General features: G+C 38.4%; 1 protein-coding gene across 9 annotated transcripts in view; it reads right to left on the bottom strand.

The window, feature by feature from the left end:
* The window catches only part of gria3a (glutamate receptor, ionotropic, AMPA 3a), a 97,883-nt gene that overhangs the window by 27,636 nt on the left and 50,405 nt on the right, over positions 1 to 19,842 (bottom strand). For all 9 annotated transcript variants that reach the window (XR_014090819.1, XM_008427599.3, XM_008427596.3 and 6 more), the window contains 4 exons: positions 3,520 to 3,573; positions 3,195 to 3,356; positions 2,140 to 2,307; positions 1,741 to 1,845 (listed from right to left, as the gene is read on the bottom strand). Coding sequence is in view for 8 of the 9 variants with exons in the window: in XM_008427599.3 (XP_008425821.1) it covers positions 1,741 to 1,845; positions 2,140 to 2,307; positions 3,195 to 3,356; positions 3,520 to 3,573 (489 nt within the window). In the remaining variant the exon portion in view is untranslated. The remainder of the gene's footprint in view (positions 1 to 1,740; positions 1,846 to 2,139; positions 2,308 to 3,194; positions 3,357 to 3,519; positions 3,574 to 19,842) is intronic.

Genomic DNA, 19,842 nt, shown 5'->3' with positions numbered 1-19,842 from the left:
TTTTTTTCTCCGGTGGAAATAATACACTGCAGATACTCTGTTGTCACTGCATATCGTCTCACACTGAGACAGGACATGAGGGGGCTGCTGATGTACGCCGTCTTGTGAGCTGAGCTGCACGGACATTATGGGGCCGCTCCCTTTTGCTGTCAGCTTCTGTGGGGGCTTCAGGGTCATGGAGCTACTGTAGCTACGCGCTAGAGTTAGCATCTTCTAGACAGCGCTGTTCATGCCTTTGGCCTGCCTAATAATTAGTAACGCAAACACAACCACTGCACTCAAAACCAGTAGCTAAAATGTAATTAATGTGTGTAAAGGTTCAACCTAAATATGTCTTTGAATTTACATACGGGTTTGTATGACTGTCTTAATGCTAACTGTTGATTGTGGCTTACAGGCAAACCGTTGGCAAGCTAACTTTATTCTACAGCAGCCCTGTCAGTGCTATAAAGAAGCTGTCCAGCATGTAAACTAACAAGCATTGACGTCTGTTACAGATGTCAAGTTAACAAGCTAAATGGCTTTTCCAAATGAGTGCAGCTCCTGGTAGCAGGCGTTTGTTTGCTAGCTCCTTACAGCAATCCCAGGCTCAAGGTCCAAGCTTGTGGGCAAAATGGAAAAGCTCCAGCTGAATGTTAATGTGAGCTGAAGTTCTTAACTCATGCCTATATTTGTGAGTAACAATGGCAGCCTACTTTTTTTTCTATTGAGTTTTAGATAGAGAAAATATACTCTTATATTTGGACACAGTACATTTGATTTAACAAGCAAGATTTGCTTTGACTTTCATTTTCCCAAAATAGGAACAGCGGCAAATTCTTTACATGCACTGCACTCAATCAAAAGACACATAACCTTTAGACTGTATGACCTAAAAAAAAACTTTTGACATCAAGCATGTAAAGTTGGCAAGTTAGTTACAAATTGGCTAAAGGTAATTGCAATGGTGCTTCAGTTATATAGTAATTATCCCAGCATGGATTTTTTTTTTTAATGTGCACAAATTAAAGGCTCTTCATTAAGTGTGAAATTATGCTACTGCAATAAAAAGCGAATTAATTTTAAGAGTTTTGTCTACATTATTTCAGAAACAAACAATACTGATTATTAAGTTCTACTTGGAAATGAGTTATGTAATCCTAACTGATGCAGTGGTTGCTTTTTTATGAATTAAATATTCAAAGGAGTAACATATTTTCACTGTCCATCTCATAGATGAGCATTTAACTATATGAAGCCTTTTTGAGACAAGCAAGATTATAAGTCAAGACATTAAAAACAAGTTTTATATAGAAGAAATTGCTGTTAAAACTGCATTTGTAAGCTTATTTAAACAATATCACATGCAAATGTGCTCACTAATCAAAGCTAAATGTGGTTGCAGAAAAATATTATGGTGTGAAAGCTATACTTTGGGCTGGGTAGCATACTCTCTTTTTAATGATTTCTATTTTTGTTCTACTCCAGGCTGTTGTTTTTAGCTGAAAGGATAATTTCCAAATCAAAATCTTTGCATCTCAGGTGACACAAGAAGGATTTGCAAGACTGAGCTACAGCCAGCAGCTGTAAAGCTAGTAAGGAAAAAGAAAACAAACCACACAGTGGTGTCCTACACTTCCCCGTATTCATGACTCAATGCACACAGTGCTGATAGTTACATCATATGCTGGTCCTTCAAGAAACAAACTCATTTAGAATTAATTAAATTATGATTGTTTTTGACGCTACGTGCTCACTTACCCTCCTGGGACCTTTGGGCTTCATCTCGTACACATCAATTGTGTAATTAGACCGTCGCCCAAATGTGTCAAACTGGATGTTTCCTGTCATACCTGGTACTTGAACCTGCCGTTGTACCAAGAAAACAATTATAACACCTGTTCTGAGCGCACAGCAAGAAGGCAAACACTCAGCCTGGCAGAAAATGAGGCAAAGACTCAGCATGTTTTGTTGTCACACATTAAAAGAAATAAATAAGTAATGTTTCCATTTGCAGCAGAGGTCTATCAAGAGTTGTTATTTGTAAGTCTTCCCTTGTAGAAATGATAAAAGTAATGGCACCAGACATAATCTAACGAAATAAGAAACAGACATTCAGAATGGATCAAAAGTGGAGAGAAAGTTTCTCCTCAGTCCTACCATTTTGAGTGCCCTCTCTATGTCGATGCCTTGGCTCCAAGGCACTGCGGGGTTGGCGAGGCAGTCACCAGCACTTCCTCTGCGTGACACGTCTACTCGCTGGCGCCGAAGATACCGGAAGGCCTCCGCGATCACAAGGATGGCATCATGGGTCAGCGCTGATGTGTACTGAGACAAAGGCCAAAAGAGAACCTTAAAGCAAGACGTTACGTCACAGTGACCGGACGCAACGCTGCACCATCACGGCAAGTAGCTGCTACAAGTACAGCGCACCGAAACAGTATTCATAACATTTTCACACTTTGTCTCATGACAACCACAGAATTCGAAAAAAGCAACAAGTTTTTTTTCTTGTTGTTGTGTATTATGTGTTTTTATGTCCGTCAATCAATCAACACATAATTGCGAGGTGGTAGGGAAAGGAAACAGGGTTTACAAAATTGGTTGCAGGTGAAAGTCTGAAGTGTTTTGCTTAAGGACCCCTTTACTTTGCTCCTCCTAAATAAAAATCCAGTCTGACCTACTTCCTACAGAAGACTCACGCAGAGCAACAACTCTAAACGTACAATCAGAGTTACAATGCAGTGGTTTTTTTTAGATTAATGCACGATCATGTGCTTGACTGGTCCAGTAAATTTGAGAATAAAAAATATAAGTCCACAGTTGCTTTCTAACTTATCTGATTGACACTTTTTGGTGTCCTGCTGTTTAAAGTTGGAACAGCCACCAACAGTCTCGCAGCCCTTTTGCATAAAAAGGAACACTATTCCAAATCTTCTAAAATATTTGTTAAAATGAAAAAAAAAAAGCTAAAATCACGTAGGATCTTCTTTCCATCACAATTATGCGTTACCTTGTGCTGCTCAGACAATCCACTGAATTTCAGGGCACAGGTCATCAAAGGATTTTTCAGCAAATCAATAAGGAAGAAATACTTTTTTGAGTTACTTTAAAACTTCTGAACTTTGGGAATTGAGCAGTAGGCCTGCCTTTGAACATAAATAAGAAATAAAAAATAAAAGCTTCTGCAGTATCGGCAGCTACGCCTCGCTGACCTTCAGTGGAGTGTTTTTGGCTTCTGGAAATTCTCTTTCATCCAAGCGCTCCCAGCGCTGGAGGAACTGCTGCACGATGGGGCTGTCTGGGTTGATGATTTGGAAGCTTGTGATGTTGGCCCCACCAGAAAAGACCTTGTCCAGACTCGTGTTGGAGATCCCCTGATAATAAAGCAAGAAACTTTAGAAAGCAATTGAGCATTTCCATCGTGGCTGTAGTCGTGTGACTTTTTGCCATGGAGTTAAATGCGAGAGTTACATTCTTTTTTTACTTAATTGCATCACACCGAGCACGATTGTGTGTTGAGTCTGTGCTACATCTTACCAGGTTGGCTACGATATAGTGATATCCCCTGGTGTTCTTCCCTAAGGCCACCACCTTCAGTTTTGGAAGAAAACACACAGTGAGTCGGAGAACATTTACAAAGCAATGAATCAGAAATGACAGAGACCCTTAATTAAAAAAAAAAAAAAAAAGAAATACGCGTCGGAAAGAAAGCAAAAACAAAAACATTTCAAGCAACGTCCACTGGGGCAAGTAGGGCCATGATAGCAAATTTGTTTGTTTGTGTATGTGTGTGCACCACATGCAGGGTGGGGAGAAACCGCAATGACAGTGCTTGTTCCTTCCCATTAACTTCAACATGTAAAATAAGGTCATGGCTCTGGCAGGCCTCCCTCTCTCGTTCTGCAGCCGCCTGAGCTCCTGCAGTCTGCTTCTTCTCAGTCGAACATTAGACTTAATTAAACCCAAACATTGTGAAATCACCAGTAGGAGGAAGTGAAGTCTGAGAAAGCTCAGTGATTTCTTTAAACTTCAGCTCCTGAAAAAAAAAGTATATTTCTCTGCATTACAAAAAGCTTTAAAAAGATGCCATGGGGGCGGGAAAAGTTTTTTTTTTCTACACTCCTCCACAGCTTGATAGATTCAAACTGCTTGAATAGCCTAAACATGACGTTTTGAGGTATTGCAATAGAAAATCTCCCTTTGTTTAATGTAAATCAGGAGCTAACGTATTCAAGTCATGCTGAAACTTCCATGCATTTTCTAAAGAAAAATGCTTTGGAAATTCATCTACAGCTTATAATTACTCTCTTACATTTATCCAATATGAGTTGGCTCTGGCATGACCTTCATAACAAAACTCTCGCAACTCTGATTCTTTACATCTCTCTTCCTCCACACTGTGGCATCTTGTTTTCCACATAAAATGCAATGAATAGAGGACTTTGGACTATCGAGCAACAGTTCAGTCATTTTTCTCCTTGGCCCATCGCAATGCTTCTGGTAATTCCTCTGGTTACTGACACATCTGTGTGAAACGTTAGTTTTTTGTTTTATATTGAGCTGTCATTTTACTTTTTTTTTTCTATAGTTAGTGCTTGATGTGCAGCTGATCTCCTGTAGTTCTGATGTTAAACAGTGGACGATAGTGCAGCCTGTTTCAAAGACTGTAAGCAGAATGCATCTCTAATACATCTCTAATTACAAATTTTGGCCTCATAAGTGCAGCTTTGAACCGTTGTACAGGTCTGTCAAACTTGCAACAATTCCCTGTGTGTTTTTCTTCACATGCTGGTAAAACAAACAAGCTTTCAGCGTCTCCCTCGCTGCTCTTCTTGTTTGATAAGCACTACTTGCGGACTGTTATAAAATGGGAACGTGCGATACAGGCTGAAGGACCCCGAGACGCCCCCCGCCCCTGACCCTTCCCGACCATTCCCCCCAAAAAATCTTTTACTCTAATCGCAAATCTTTCAGTGCTGGGAGTAGTGACCTGTCAATCACCTTGGATGGCACCAAGTGAGCTTTCCAACCAGTTTCCAGGACAACACTGGCCACCACCTCTAGCTCTGACCCTGGATCTGCAATGTATTGACTCGGAGATACAAATTCACACCACACTTTTAAGATTTTTCTTTGCAAAGCATTTTGTGAAACAAGTGCTCTCATAGGTAAATATCTGTGCGATAATCAACATAAAATCCCAGTAGATATGCTGTCACAATGTGACAAAATGTGAATAAATATTTTTTTGCAAGGCACTGAGTTGCGTTCAGTGTCTTCGTTTCACATCCAGTTTGTTCTCCCCTTACACCTCTGCACCCCGAAGCCCTTTATTTACTCTCGTCTCACAGCAGTCTCTGGAGGGGGACCGTCCCCGATGCTCCGAGGCTGAACCCACGACAGCTTTATAGCTCTGAGCAATTTCAACAATAAATCCAATTACCTCTCTCACAGATACGAACTGATTTCATTGTGCCTCAACATTCTGCGCTCAGACTTCACTTTTGAAGTCGCACATCATAAATTTTCAACACAAGCACAAATTCCCGGCACTTTCTCTGACTTATTGTTTCCCATATTGTCTTGAAGAAGCTTTCGATTTGCTTTCCAGTCATGCGAGAGGCGAGTCGCCATGACCAAAGTGACATTTAATGAAGCTGCGGTATCTAGAGACTAGCTACAAATCTTAGTGATGCGGCGGTGAGACACTTCCAAACGAGCAAATAATCCACACAGAGAAACATGCAGAATGTTCTCTTTATAGAATAAAGGATTATTAAGACGGCCGTTTACAATAAGACGAAAACATTTGCCGTTTACTGTAACATGACTTATAAAGAGCCCCAAGCAAAAAAACAAGGATCTAGAGAGGGAAATGTGCAAACAAAGCACTTCAGTTTAATGCTTTCATGTTAGCTGTAGCAAGCTTCAAACGCTCAGATTCACTAATAAAATGGAAATCAAATGAATTTTATGCATCTGGGTTTTGTCAGTAAAAGCTGACACTATATCCTCAATCAATAAATGCTGACTCGGTATTGCTTCACGCACATTTGACTGCTTCGTTTATCACTTTTTCTTTCACTTAAGTAACTCATTTCAGAACAATCAATGCTGCAACTTGAGTGAAAACAAAAATTCCCAAACAGCTTAATTATTTTGCGCTCAGTTGGCAGCGCATCCACACAAGAGCAGCACATAAAAAGTAAATAAGTCTATTTCAATTATCTTAGCTTCTTAATCTTGGGGGAGGTAAACGATGGTTCAGTGTTTGTAGCTGCTGTTGGATTCTTTTCTGTGCTTATTAACTTGTAATTGTCAAAAAAATATATATTTACTGTGGGTTGAGTTACATATAGCTAACATTAAGGCAGTTCTTTATAACCACTCAATTTCCTTTGAACTCACAGGAAATATGACTGAAAAGTAAAAGGTGAAGAGACCTCCACGTAAAGTTTCTAAAAAGCTACCTCAAACCGACTTTCACCCAAGTTGATTGAATTAAACCTGGATGGGACCCCGAGTCTAAAAAAGTCAAATTTTTAAAGAATTTCTCTTGACAAAAAAAAGTCAAAGTTAAATATGCAAAGGTTACATTTGCATGAAGATGCTTAATTTTCACAATTTTCCTGTTTTCTCAATTACATTTAGCATGCATCATGTTCTGTAAGTCTACTGCCCTTTGGTGAAAATTCTTCTTTTTTTTTTTGCTCGTGGTCAGTATAATGTAATGCTTTAAGAGAGGAAAAAAAGACTTTTAAATGAGTTAAACAGTTAATTATTTGGTAAGATTTTATTTGAAGGGTTGTGCATGAGACTGACATGACACTGTCATAAGCATGAAGGCGACTTTATGAATGTTTATGACTGTTGTCATGAAGTGTCATTTGGTACATAATGACACTTTTAATGCAAATTTGCTTTTAAGGTTTCATTAAAAGTCCATAAAAAGTTCCAACTTTGCATTTTTTGAGTAAATAATGACACTTTAATGCAAAGATGCTCATAACAGGTGTTATGTCGTATCTATGTCAGTGTCATGTCAGTTTTATTTAAACCCCTTCAAATAAAATGTTACCAATTTTTTTTTTTTACTTTTTATTTAGTTATTTTTTATTACTGGTTTAGCCGTTTCTTGATTTTTTATCACTCTGGGTATAAAAGCAATCCAAAGGGGGTAAGAGGTATCCAATATGGCAGCTAACCCTGTATAATTAAACTATCCACCTCTAATAATCTCCCATTTTCCTGCTGTAAAATGTAATTCTATATAATCCCTCTTTGTGAACACATTCCTTTAGTAATGCAAAGAAATGTGTAATTCTTAAACTGCTAACAGCAGCCAAAAAAAAAAACAATTACAAAACCGAGTTTTAATTTCAAAGGCAAATCAGATCTGATATGCCAATAAATCAAATATGTTTCCTTTTCCATTTCTCACTTGCTCTCAGATTCTGTTTTGTAAACATTTTTCATCATTCTCTGTTTTTATATCGATATGTTGTTAAACTTATTTTTGATATTCTTATGACAAGTTATTAGATTTACTACACTCACAAACTTCCTCTCTGATGTCAGGGTTGTTCTGGGAAACAAAAACAAACAAACAAAAAAAACAAGCATGTGGGTATGAAAAATATTTTTAGGACTCTGCTGCTCCAGTTTCAGCAATCCCTGGATTCAAAACATTTTTTCTGTCTGTGTAAAAATCGCTCACAGAGGTTAGACATCACCACAGTTAACAGACTTACTAATTTATTATTACATGACCAGAAGAGCCTTGGTAAAAAAAAAAAAAGAAAGCTGTTTTAAAAGCAATTGTTAACAGAGAGTAGAAAGGACTTAAAACAATATGAGGTCCTGAAGCAGGCACCAACTAAACTCACTTGCTTTTAATTTTTAATGTTCATTAAATGGAAGAGAAAGCAAAAGCCCCATGGCTCACAGCTCTCCCTGCAGTCCGTGTTGGCAGGAATTCAAACAGGATGCCTGAATCACAAAACACAGAGTCGGTTACTTTAACTCAAACTCTTCAGATCGTCCCAGATGTCCTCGGAGGGCCACCGGTCTAGTCAAATCAGATTTATAACGGCACTGATCCTGAGGTCTCTAAAATGATCAAACCATCTCAACGACATTTCAAGGTTGCCTATGCTGTTTGATTTTACAACTCTGACTTATTTTTAATTATTTCTGGTGTCAAATTTTAAACCTTTGGTGTTTTTGAGCCGTTCTAATATTTACTGTAACATGTCCCTGTGGCCCTGTCTGACCCCATGATCTGACACCAGGAGGAGGGGAAATGGGACAAATTTCCATGCTGAGAGCCAGGAGGAGTGTCTTAGGGCTGTCAATCATGTTTGTGTATGTGCTCCTTTCCTGCAGCAGAGCCTGCCATGAACACTCAGGCTAGTTAGCATAGCCACCAGTGACGGCAGACAAACAATTTTCCTTTAAGGGTAAGTTGTTTCTCCATAATCAGTAGCTGCTGCAAAACATTAATCTTAAGCAGCGCATACATAAGTGTGATTGACAGTATTAAGACCTCTCTCCTGGCTCTGATTGGTTGTTTTCTGACAACAAGCATATTATTCCTGCATATGGCACAGAGAGAAATTAGAGGAGCTCAATTTTCTTCACAAATAATCTGTTTCATATTTTACTGTCAGGACACACTGAAAGTTTTAACAGATATGTTAAAACTATAAATCACTGAACGGTTTAGCACCACAATACATTAAAGATCCGTTATCGCTGTATCAACCGTCTAAACCCCTCAGATCTTCTGGTTTTGGTCTGCTCTGCATCCCCAGATCCAGAACCAAACGAGGAGAAGCAGCATTCAGCTTCTACGCACCACAAATTTGGAACAAACTTCCAGAAAACTGCAAAACAGCTGAAACACTGGGTGCCTTTAAATCTCAACTTAAAACCTACCTGTTTAGAGTTGCTTATGGTTAAAGTAGGGTTAGAGTGCGGGTTTTGATGTCTTCAATGTTTTTATCTTTACTTTTCATCTAGTTACTAACTTCTTTTTATTTCTCTTTCACACTGTCTATGTAAAGCCCCCCAGAAAACGTCCCAGTTAAACAAATCTATATCTAGGGGTGTGAGAATACTTGTTAAATGACATCTTGACTAAAACTCGGAGGTGTGAGAATCCTTGTTAAATGGCGTTTTAACTAAAACTCTGAGGTGTGAGACGTTTAACTTAAGTCCTACAAGGGGTGCGGGTTTTAATGTTTTTTATCTTTAACCTTTTTTTTCTTTTTCTTTAAAAAAAAAGAAAAAAAATTATCTTCGTCTTTCTGTTTATTCACTGTCACATGCTGTTTTTATTTTAATTATGTAAAGCACTTTGAAATGCCTTCCTGCTGAAATGTGCTATACAAATAAAATTTGATTGATTGATTGATATGTAAAAAAAAAAAAAAAAAAAAAAACTTTTTGGAAAGGTTAAAACAACAGAGTAACCTGTTGCCGCATGCTGCCGGTTAGCTTACTAAAGGAAAGTTACTTTTAGCTTGCTTGTTAGAAATACAGCTAAAAACTATTTTCTTTCACACACAAAAAAAGACAAATATTTTGCACTTATAAAAGTAATTACTTGAAAACCATCATTAAATTTAACTTTTGGTTTACTTCTGTTCCTTTTACCGGCCAAGTCTCCTAATATTTTGCTTTATAGGATGAGATGTTCAGGCTGGAGAAACAAGAACCAATTCACTGCGCAAAGATGCGTAAAACGCACGATGTGAAGTTCAGACCACGTTTGTTTCAGGTTTTCTGGACTTGTCCATCTTTAGGGCTCTTCCCGCCCACTGTGTTGTCTGAAGCACGGCTGAGCTGCAGGACAATCGACCTAAATATTCCTGGGGGAACTGACTCTAATTAAGCAGGCTGGAGCCATAGTCCTGCACAGAGTTGGATGTCTGCCCGAGTGTCTCAAAGAGGATTTGCCTCTCTTCTCACAGATAGTGGCTTTCCTCCGTTACACTGATTTGACTTATTCAGAACTGGAGTGCACATCCTGAAGTCAATGACTGTCCTGTTACACTGAAAATCTAATTACAGTTATGATGCTCAAAAACTGGGCAAGACGAGAAAAGGAATTTAATTGTTAACAGACCTGGTTACAGAGGAAGAAGGACGTGGCAACATATCAGACAAACGTCGCTTCAAATACCTCGGTGGAAACCCTCCGCAAAGCCGAATCTTTAATCAAAACCTGGCAGCAGCGCGTAATGAAATCTCTGCCTGCATCAGCACGTTTGCAGGAATACAGAAAAAACATATTACTCTTACCATCTCTCAACGTATTTCAGCATAACACAAGCCGCAAAGCGAGAAATGTTTTCCCTCTGTGCATTTTGAAGCTGCTGAATATTCTGTTTGTAGTAGCCCACCAGCTGCATAATTTTAAACATCACAGTTTTCTTACTGAGCAGCAGTTTCATCAAAACAAAAAAAATAAGAAGAAATCCAAACCTGTAATGTTCTTAAAGTCTTTGCTGTAGCTGTACACCTGCCTGCCAACTCTCCTGCTATAAATGCGTTTGATGTTGTTTCTTTTTCCTGGATTTGCTTTCAACGCAGACTTCTCCAGGGTCTTCTTTAGATGCCTGACAACAAACAAACCAGTGCTAAACCCTCCTCCATTACGCTCAAAGTTGAACTGTTCCAGAGGCCTGAAGCCTGTCCTCTTGATGTGAAGGTGAAGCCAAAGAAAATTAGGCTTTATGTACATACAGTGGTCTTGTAACTGGGATATATTCGACAGGCAGTAGAGTAGAGGCTGGCGCACCACACATACACTTTTCATGATGATATTTTTATATTTAATTTGTTGCTCAGGCAGAAGGTCGCTGCACTGCAGCTCCTGTTAAATAAATAGAGCAGGATGTCTTAAGGTTTTTCAAAGTTTAGATTTCTGCTGCATTTGGTCTGTATTCAGACCAGTTCAATTTTTCAACTGTGATCTCAAAATCAACTCCAAGACTGGCAAAAAAAAAAAAAAAATTTAACTTATACACAAGTCCAAAATATATCTCCAGCAGAAAAAGCCGTACCAGAAAATCCATCCAGACAAAGGAGCTCAGCGATGCGCCATCCTTTAGTGTGGCAAGTTTTCAGCTAATAACTCCTGGGAGAAACAAATTAGCGCTAATCTGCTAGTTTAAGTCTTGCCAACTGTTTTATATGAAGTTATTTGAAAATGGGAGTAACTTAAAAGGGAATTTCACGTTTGCCTTTATTGGGAAAGATGTGACAAGCTTAGAAAGACAGACCCATAACATTTGCTTAATTCTTAGTAAGTACACTAAATTAAGTAGACTAAATTTGGTTATTTGGAGTTAATCTTTCATTCATTCACTATTTGCTCAACGCCAGAATATTGAGAAAAATATTTTGTACAGAATATTTGTATTACTTTTTTTATAAAATCACAAGTTTACATACACAAATATTACATTCATGTTCAAAACCTTACAAAATATCCAAATGAGGTTTGTTTGGCAAAATCACTATACAGCTGGTACGTCCCAACTTGCGACATCTCTCATCAACTGAATGTCCAGAGAAAATAAAATAGCAGCAAGTATTTACCAAAAGCATCAGTGCCAGTACAGAGTTTAAAAACAATCCAACCAGATTCCAAAAAGACATTGACAAAACGCAATGATTTCAGGACTCTGTGCATGTGATCCTCCCCCTTCTTTAGCTGGAGTGTAATTCCAGGGCGCCTCTGGGTGCTGGGCTCTGCTCATGTTTCCATCTAGGCATCAAACTGACTCAACAAGATCGATTCCAACCGGCTCCCCGGCTTTCCACTGCACAGGAGGAAACACAGCTCTACATCACAATGTCACCAGGAGACTCTGAACCCATCCAAGCACTGAACAAATGCTTAGAGCAAATCAATGCATGGGTGTGCCATAACTTTCTTCGGCTGGACAGAAACAAAACTGGAGTTATTGTCTTTGGACCTAAAGGGGAACGATCCAGAATCAGCGAGCAGCTTCGGTTATTACATCTAGAAATAAGTGAAAATCTGGGTGTAGTGACCTGGAACTTCAGGCACACATGCAGAAAGTTGGCCTTTTATCAACAGAATTAAAGGACTAATGTCTCAGCAAACTCATACATGCATTTATCTTTAGTTGTGCTGATTACTGCATCAATGTCTTCACACTAAAATAATCAGACAGTTGGAGCTGATCTCGAACGCTGGTGCTCGAGTTCTCACTAAAACTGGGAAAGTAGAGCACATCACCCCAGTTCTAAAGTCCTTACAGAGGCTCCCTGTAACTCAGAGAACATACTTTAAAACACTGTTGTTAGTTTATAAATCACCAAATGACATAGAGCCTACATACATCAAAGATATGTTGTCTATTATGCAAGGTTTCCCACAGAAAACCTGCTAAGCCTGAGGGTAGTCATTCATCCAGCAGCCCGTCGTGTTTTTGAGTTGAGAAATGTTTAAAGTTGACAGGAAATTTTAAAATATCACTTGATAATTACGTGTTATTTAAAAGATCGGAAGATTAATACCTGAACACCAACTACAAGTCTTAAAAAATGCAAACATTTTAAAGAGACTTAAAAAAAATAAGCAATGCTTAGCCTGGTGGGGGGCACAAGTAAAGCCTGGTGGCCCGCCAGGCTTATAATGCACTGGGGGAAACCCTGATTATGTTATGCAGGTGTTCTGGTTCACGTCTCCTCCGCATCTCCAGAACCAAACCCAAGCATGGAGAAGTAGCATTCATTTTTTATGACCCTTGAATTGGGAATGAACTTCCAGAAAACTGCAAAGATGCCTTTGATTAATCGTAACTGGAACATTGACTTGACGTGCATTTGATGGCATTTAACAAAATACAATGTTTATTGCTTGTTTCATGATTGGTTACTTTATGTTACTCTGAACTTTGTCTGCATATTAGGAACGTGCGTCGATGGTTGGATAGGGCATTTTGACTGCATTGCATTTATGAAAAGAAAATGAAAGGTAAACGTCTCACTGATTGAAAAACACATCAAATCCAGAGCAGCTGATGCCTGACTGATCTAAGTCGCGTTTGCTCACTCCTGCCTTCATGAGAGATCTTCCCTCAGGCTAGGAGAGTAGGCTATTTATAGTAGGCTCATTGTTGTTGCTGCAACGGGACAGTGTGTCCTACTTACACAGGAGCTGATATTACATTTAAAAAAGTGTTGATGTCACTCTCGCTTGTATAAGGAATCATCCTCACAAGGCGAGGGCGTGGCCAGCAGAGGGACGAAAATCTGCCGAATCTGACTCGACTTCAACGCGCCGCAGGCAAGAAATCCTCTCAGAATCTGCTTCATGTGCTGCAGAGAGAGAGAGACCTCCGGTGTCTAACTGGACGGCTTACATTTAATGGGAAGGTAATCCAAAACTGTTTGAAGAAATGCTTTGTGTGACTGTAAAGGGCAGATAGAGGAACTCATATTTCTCTTGGTTAATCACACATTTCCCGGAGCTGCATAAAACATACCCCCCCTCCACCCCCTCGCGTCCAAGGTAATGGAAACCGATGCAGATGAAGGTCAAAGTAAAGTCTGTCTGTCCAGCTGTGATGAAGATTCAGAAATATCAACAAAGAACAGAAGGTTAAGACACTGAAGCTTTTATATGAGGATAAAAGTGTCTTAACACTCATAGAGGAAGCACTGACATGTAAATCCAGCTACAAAGATCTTAAAAATGATTTGAATTTGAGTTATTTTTAGTTTACACATATTTCTCAGCTTTTATCTTCTATGTTCTCTTTATTTTGTCTGTAAAGCACTAGTATTTTTTATTATTAATAATACCTGACTGCACCTCATTGGAATTGAATCCAAGACTAAAGTTTTTTTGGTTATAAATAATCAATTTACATGCAGATATCTGTATCTTCATGATGTGTAGAAGTCTGGATATTTATCAGAATAAGGATTTATTTCATCATAAAGAAATTACACATAAGAATGTTAATGCTATTACTAGGTTTTCACTGGGTAAATGGTTATATATAATCCGAAAATACAAATTAGAGAAACAATTATGTTTGATCCAGTGGCCAGCCTACAATAAATATTTTATTCAGGACCCACAATTTAAACAATGGCTAGAAAGAGACTTAACAGCATTATGCGTTGTCCTTAAAGATGGGCACTTTAAAAGTTTCCATGAACTACAGCAAGAGTTTGCTCTAAGAACTCAAGATCATTTTAGATACTTACAATTAAGGGACTTTTATAACAAAGAAATAAAACAAAAAATAGACCCAAATGAAAATGGGATTGTCAAAATGCTGATAGAGACCTATAAGGGTAAAAAACATAGAATAGTGTCTTTACTCTATAAATATTTGTTAGAAAATAGAGGCACTAATACATTGAATATTAAAACAAAATGGGAGAAGGAATTTGGTATTCAGCTAACTGAAGATGGCTGGCTGAATATTTGGAAGACTCAAATTACAACATCCTCTTCCAGAATTTGGAGAGAACATTGTTGGAAAAATATAATTAGATTTTTTAGAACACCTCAAATTACTAGTAAATTCAAATCTAGAGACCAACCATGTTGGAGAGATTGTGGAGCTCTTAATGTTAATCACACGCATATTTTCTGGCTTTGCCCTAGAATTACACAGTTCTGGAACAAAATACACAATAAGATTGTAACGATTTTGGGTTACTCAATACCCAAGTCTGGCCTGGTCTTATATCTTGGTTATTTGGACAATGCTGTACTTAATTATGATTGTTATTTGTTAAAAATTCTGTTGGTGGCAGCCAAAAAGGTCATAACCAGGAAGTGGTGCAAACCTGAACCTCCTACCACAAAGGAATGGATACAGACTGTGAACTCATTATTTGAGATGGAGATTCTAACATATAGACTGAGGACACAGGAACAGCAATGCATGGACAAATGGGAAAAATGGACAAACTTCACATCGAGACAGGACTAATTTTGGATAGGAATGGTCCCCTTCTGTTTTTGTTTTGAGTTACAAAAATGAGTCCCCCCTGATGTGATTTTTGTTTTTATTCTGTATTTTTTGTTTCTTATATTTTCTATTCTCTCTATTGTTTTATAATTTCTATTGTTTGATCTTTTTTCTTGATTGTGTTCTAATAACATTAACAAAAATAAAAATAAAGTTATAAAAAAAAAAAAAGAAATTACACATAATAAAAAATTAGAATTATTACTCAAATTAAGATAAATGGTAAATGACCTGTGCTTCCATAGTGATTTGTGTAATTTTTGAACTTCAAAACACTTAAAGCTAGTTGTTGATGGGCTGAACTGGGGGTGAGAGGGCGCGCACCAAACACACCTGGTCCACCCCTGCTCTTTGCACCTTGTGCGTTGTCGTGGCGCCTGGTCTGAATTTTCACTCTGGCATTTGTGGGAACCCTCTATGAGCGCTCATTTTCAGAGAATACTGCACCGAGGTACACATCAAAATTAAAAGCAACGAAATCGTTGGGTTTGCTCCATGCGAGACACCTAGAGCACGACTATAACGCAGCCTTTACACTGCATTCAGTCTCCATGTGCTGACTGCTTGGTGTCCACAGCTGGCCAGGTGCTGAGTGACAGAAGTAAAGTGGCACCGGAGTCTCTGACCGCCTGCAGCGGCGAGGCAGATGAAGCGTCTTGCCCAAGAGCACAACGACAGATTGGGAGTTCAAACCAGCCACACGAGGCCCATTTACTTAAAGCACAAACTTTTCAGTTGCCTTATTCTTAAGCACTTAGGACTCTGAGCTCATTGATTTTCCCAGCACCAGAATACCACCTTAGCATAAAAAGGCAGAGAAGAGACGACCCACCTGACGGTCAGGCTGTTGGCTCGGTCAAAACTAATTTATGTGGATTAATGAGGCTCTTCTTTCCAAATTATTAAATGACAAATATTCACATAACAGATTAGACACCAGAGATTTTTTTTTTTTTAGCAAGAGCCATAACATTCAGCATGTCAAAGACTTGGGAAAGATCCTTCGGTGTGGGGTGAAAGGTCAAGATTATTTTCAAGGTAGTTGGTGAGAGCAGTTAAATGTGTGTGAAAGGTCAGATTTGGCGTGTTGGAGGCCACTACACGTATTTTCTGCTACACACAAGCAAAGACGCAAAAAAAGCACTTTGGTCATTTTAGTGAAATTATACACTTTAAGTCAAAGTGCTCAAACAGCAACCCTGGTTATTTTCCTTTCCATCAGACACTCAGTAAAAGGGCTAATTAGGCTAAACCTGTTTTCTGAAGCAATGACACAGTACATTTTAAAATGTTACAACTCAACAATTAATATGTTTTGCTATTCCTGGATTCAAGTCTTTTCATTGAGATGTTAGAGCAACGCATCGCCAACCATCCCCCAACTGCTACTGAGCACTGCTCACCAGCTGGCTGGCAGAGGGCAACTACAATTATCCAATGTTTACAATAAACATGAATTTGGGGGAATATTTAAAGTCTAGGGGGAAAAAAAACACAAAAAGTGACAATCAAAAGTGCCAGTGAGTTAATATCAGCTTGTTACAATTATGCTGCTCTAAAACGAACAGCATAACTTATGCTGCTAATTAAGCAAGTGATGGAGCTAAGTGACAACAAATGTCACTGACATTACAACTGTTTTAACTAATATGCGACTGTTGGAGATAAGCAAACTTGTGACCTTGTAAAGTCAAGCGTTTAGATAACGGATGGATAACTTATGTTTCTTGTTTTTAGCAGCAAAACATTGAAGAATGGACTCATTTACTGTAATCATCCCATACCCATCTATCTCTACAACAGGCACAGTAAGGAAAAACACACCCATGTTTCCACAGACTGTGCTCGGCGTCAAAGAAAAAACAAGTTATCCGACTTAGCCTGCAGAAATCCAAAACATGTCTATTATTTTAAGCAGGAGATTTGGAGAAGTAAAACAACAGAAAGCTCTATGAGTCACCAAGGGAATAGGTTTGGGAATGACATCAGTGTTTGTGGATCTGGCTGCCCAGATCCCCTGACTAACACTGACAAGGAGTGATGAAGGTAAAGCGACTCGGTCAGACAGAATGCCATAAGGCTGAGTAGATGATACAGGCGGACAACAATCAGTGCACTGCTCTGTGAGTCTGGCAGTGTGGTCAGACAAGAGTCAAGGTTTAGCAAAAAAAAGCCACATAGCGGTCAGCTGGAGATACCCCGAACAGAAGAGGAAAAATCCGGTCTTAACGAAGCAAGTATGGAATTATTTGGCAACAATTCCCAACTGTGTGTATGTAAGAATTCAAGCTGCTCATTTTGATTACCATCTCTGCATTTCAGATGCATCGTGTTGCGGGGATGGTTTTCTTTTCGGATACAAGCTCAGCAAGTAGTCAGGGCTGAAGTGTGGAGAATGACAGGATTCTTTTAAAGAAAACATAGAAAGTGATCACAATGTTATACTTCATTGAAGATTTCAGCTTCAGAAAATGTTCAAGAACTTTTCCAAGGTGGAAGAATCCCAAGAGGGGCAGAGAGAGCTGACTTTCATTGAGCAAAGTCGTCTTCATGGGTGAGGATGATATAATGGTGCGAGTAGCAAGTTTTTGAACTCAAAAGTGTTAATAAGCAGCTAAATATCGTCAGCAGCAACTCACCTTTGCAGGTTTATGACAGAAATATTAGATGAAAATTTTTTTTTTGAGAAAAAGCCTCTAACCTTGTTGACATTTATGGTGATTTTGGAGCAGCTGTGGAGATCCACAGCTCAGGTGAGTGAGTGAATATGTTAAATGGACAGCTATTAGTGATGCACCCCACAAGAAGAAAGTTACTGCTGAAAGAAAGTCATAAGAAGTCCTGTTCGCAGTTTTACAACAAACCAAGTAGAAAACAGGTGCAACAAGGTCCTTTGGCCAGAGGAGGCCCACATTTTTGCATATAGGTCAACTTTTTGGCCTACATAGAAAATTCTTTGTGTAGCAAAATGACTAACACTAAAACATCCCCCTAAACACTGCAGATGCTGCTAAATACTGGAGAATTGTATTTGCAACTTATTTTCTTCTTCACTGAAGTAAAAGCTACAGAAACATGAAATACTGCCCTGGGTAATCATCTTATTTTAATATTTATTAAATAAGAGAAAACAGTTTTAAAAAACTATTCTGATAGTACAGCCACTTTTTCTTGGTGTTTTCAAACATCATTAGGAATTTATAGTTGTTCAATCAAATGATCAAAATTAGCCACAATGGCAATAAATCCCTGCTTCAAATAGATACAGTATAATAACAAAAGCAGGTTTTAAATGTTTTTATCTTTTTTCATGACATAATTACATTGAATTCTATAATAAAAAAAATGTGGATTTTTTTTTTGTCAGGCAGGTGCGGCAGAGCCTCACCTGTCATCATAGAAAAATAATATACAATCATTTATATTGCTATTTTCATGTGTATAAAAGTATCTATTTCTTACTTAGCTTAACCAATTCGGATTAGTTTTTTTTCAAAATCGGTGAATTTTCGCATTTTCCCATTCAAATGCTGAGAAGCGAAGCCGGGGAGGCAGCAGGGAGCTGAGCCTCACCTGGGATTACGCAATCTCTAGCTAACTGCACTGGCTGCCATTATATGAAAGCATGTTCGTCCTGTCTGTACGCCGGCAATAAAATGCCTAAGAAACATTTAATATATGGACTGATTTTCCATAATTTTGCTTATGTCTATAATGCACAGTGGTTTTTTTGTCTCCAACTGTGTGTGTATCATGTTTTGTGTACATGAAAATAACAATATAGATGATTTTATATTATTTTTTCATGATGACAGGTGAGGTTCTGCCTCACCTGCCTCCCCTGACCGCACGTCACTGATATATATATATATTTCCAGTGAAGAAAATGTATCCATCTTCTTTTTCCAAAACCTTAGGGAAAGTAGTGGTTCTTTAAATATGACAATGAATTTTCTACAATAGATATTTATCTTTTTTGCTAATCCTCATACAACATTTGGGAATCTAAGCAAGGTTTCTTAACTGATCCAAGTGTAAAAATAGTTGTAAATGTTGCAGCCTCCTGTTTTAGGTCAACTAATATTTTTGTGTTAGAAAGGCCCAGTCAAAGGAAAATCTGTGGTGCTGCCTGAAAAATTAACATTCAATCTGACTGAACTTGAACCAAAGAAATTAAACGTGCAAAAGTTTCAGTCTAAATGTTTAGAAATGTTTTGGCATACGATTTTTGCTACCTACCAAAACATGAAAAACTATACCAGGCATTGTAAATTACAGGTTTTTGGACGAATCTTAAAAAGTAAAACATTATAAGCTCAAATCCTGGGTTACCCACATTGAACCAATCCAAGAAAGTCAGAAAAGTCTTAACTTGGTTCCTATTTAATAGGCTACATTAAATAAACATTAAAAATTCTCAACAGTGAAGCAACAACAAGCAGACATGTCGTGGAAAAAAGGGACTGATGATCACCAACGAAACACGGACGAGCAGGTTATCTAGTTCCTCTATGTGAATTAAACCCAGGTGACCTCTTACTACATACACACACACACACACACACACGCACACACACACACACACACGAGCGCAATAAATAAAGAGAACAGGGAATAACAAGCTTTAATTGAAAGCGCCCAGTTTGCCTGTTTTAACATCGCTTCCAAAATGAGAATTTTGAGATGCGAGGCAATCATGATGCACTCGAGGAGCTTAGGGTAATAACGAGAAAACGGGGGGAAAGCGTGAAGCCAAATGCCAGGAAAATTGTCCTATTTTACAGAGTTTGTTTAAGGCCATGAAGTCTGCAGAACGAGAGGAATAAAC

The sequence above is a fragment of the Poecilia reticulata genome, chromosome 14 (genome assembly GCF_904066995.2).
Source record: "Poecilia reticulata chromosome 14, P_reticulata-male-v2, whole genome shotgun sequence".
NCBI lineage: Eukaryota > Metazoa > Chordata > Actinopteri > Cyprinodontiformes > Poeciliidae > Poecilia > Poecilia reticulata.
Note: the sequence above shows the minus strand (reverse complement) of the source record. Positions and strands in the feature narration are given on the sequence as shown.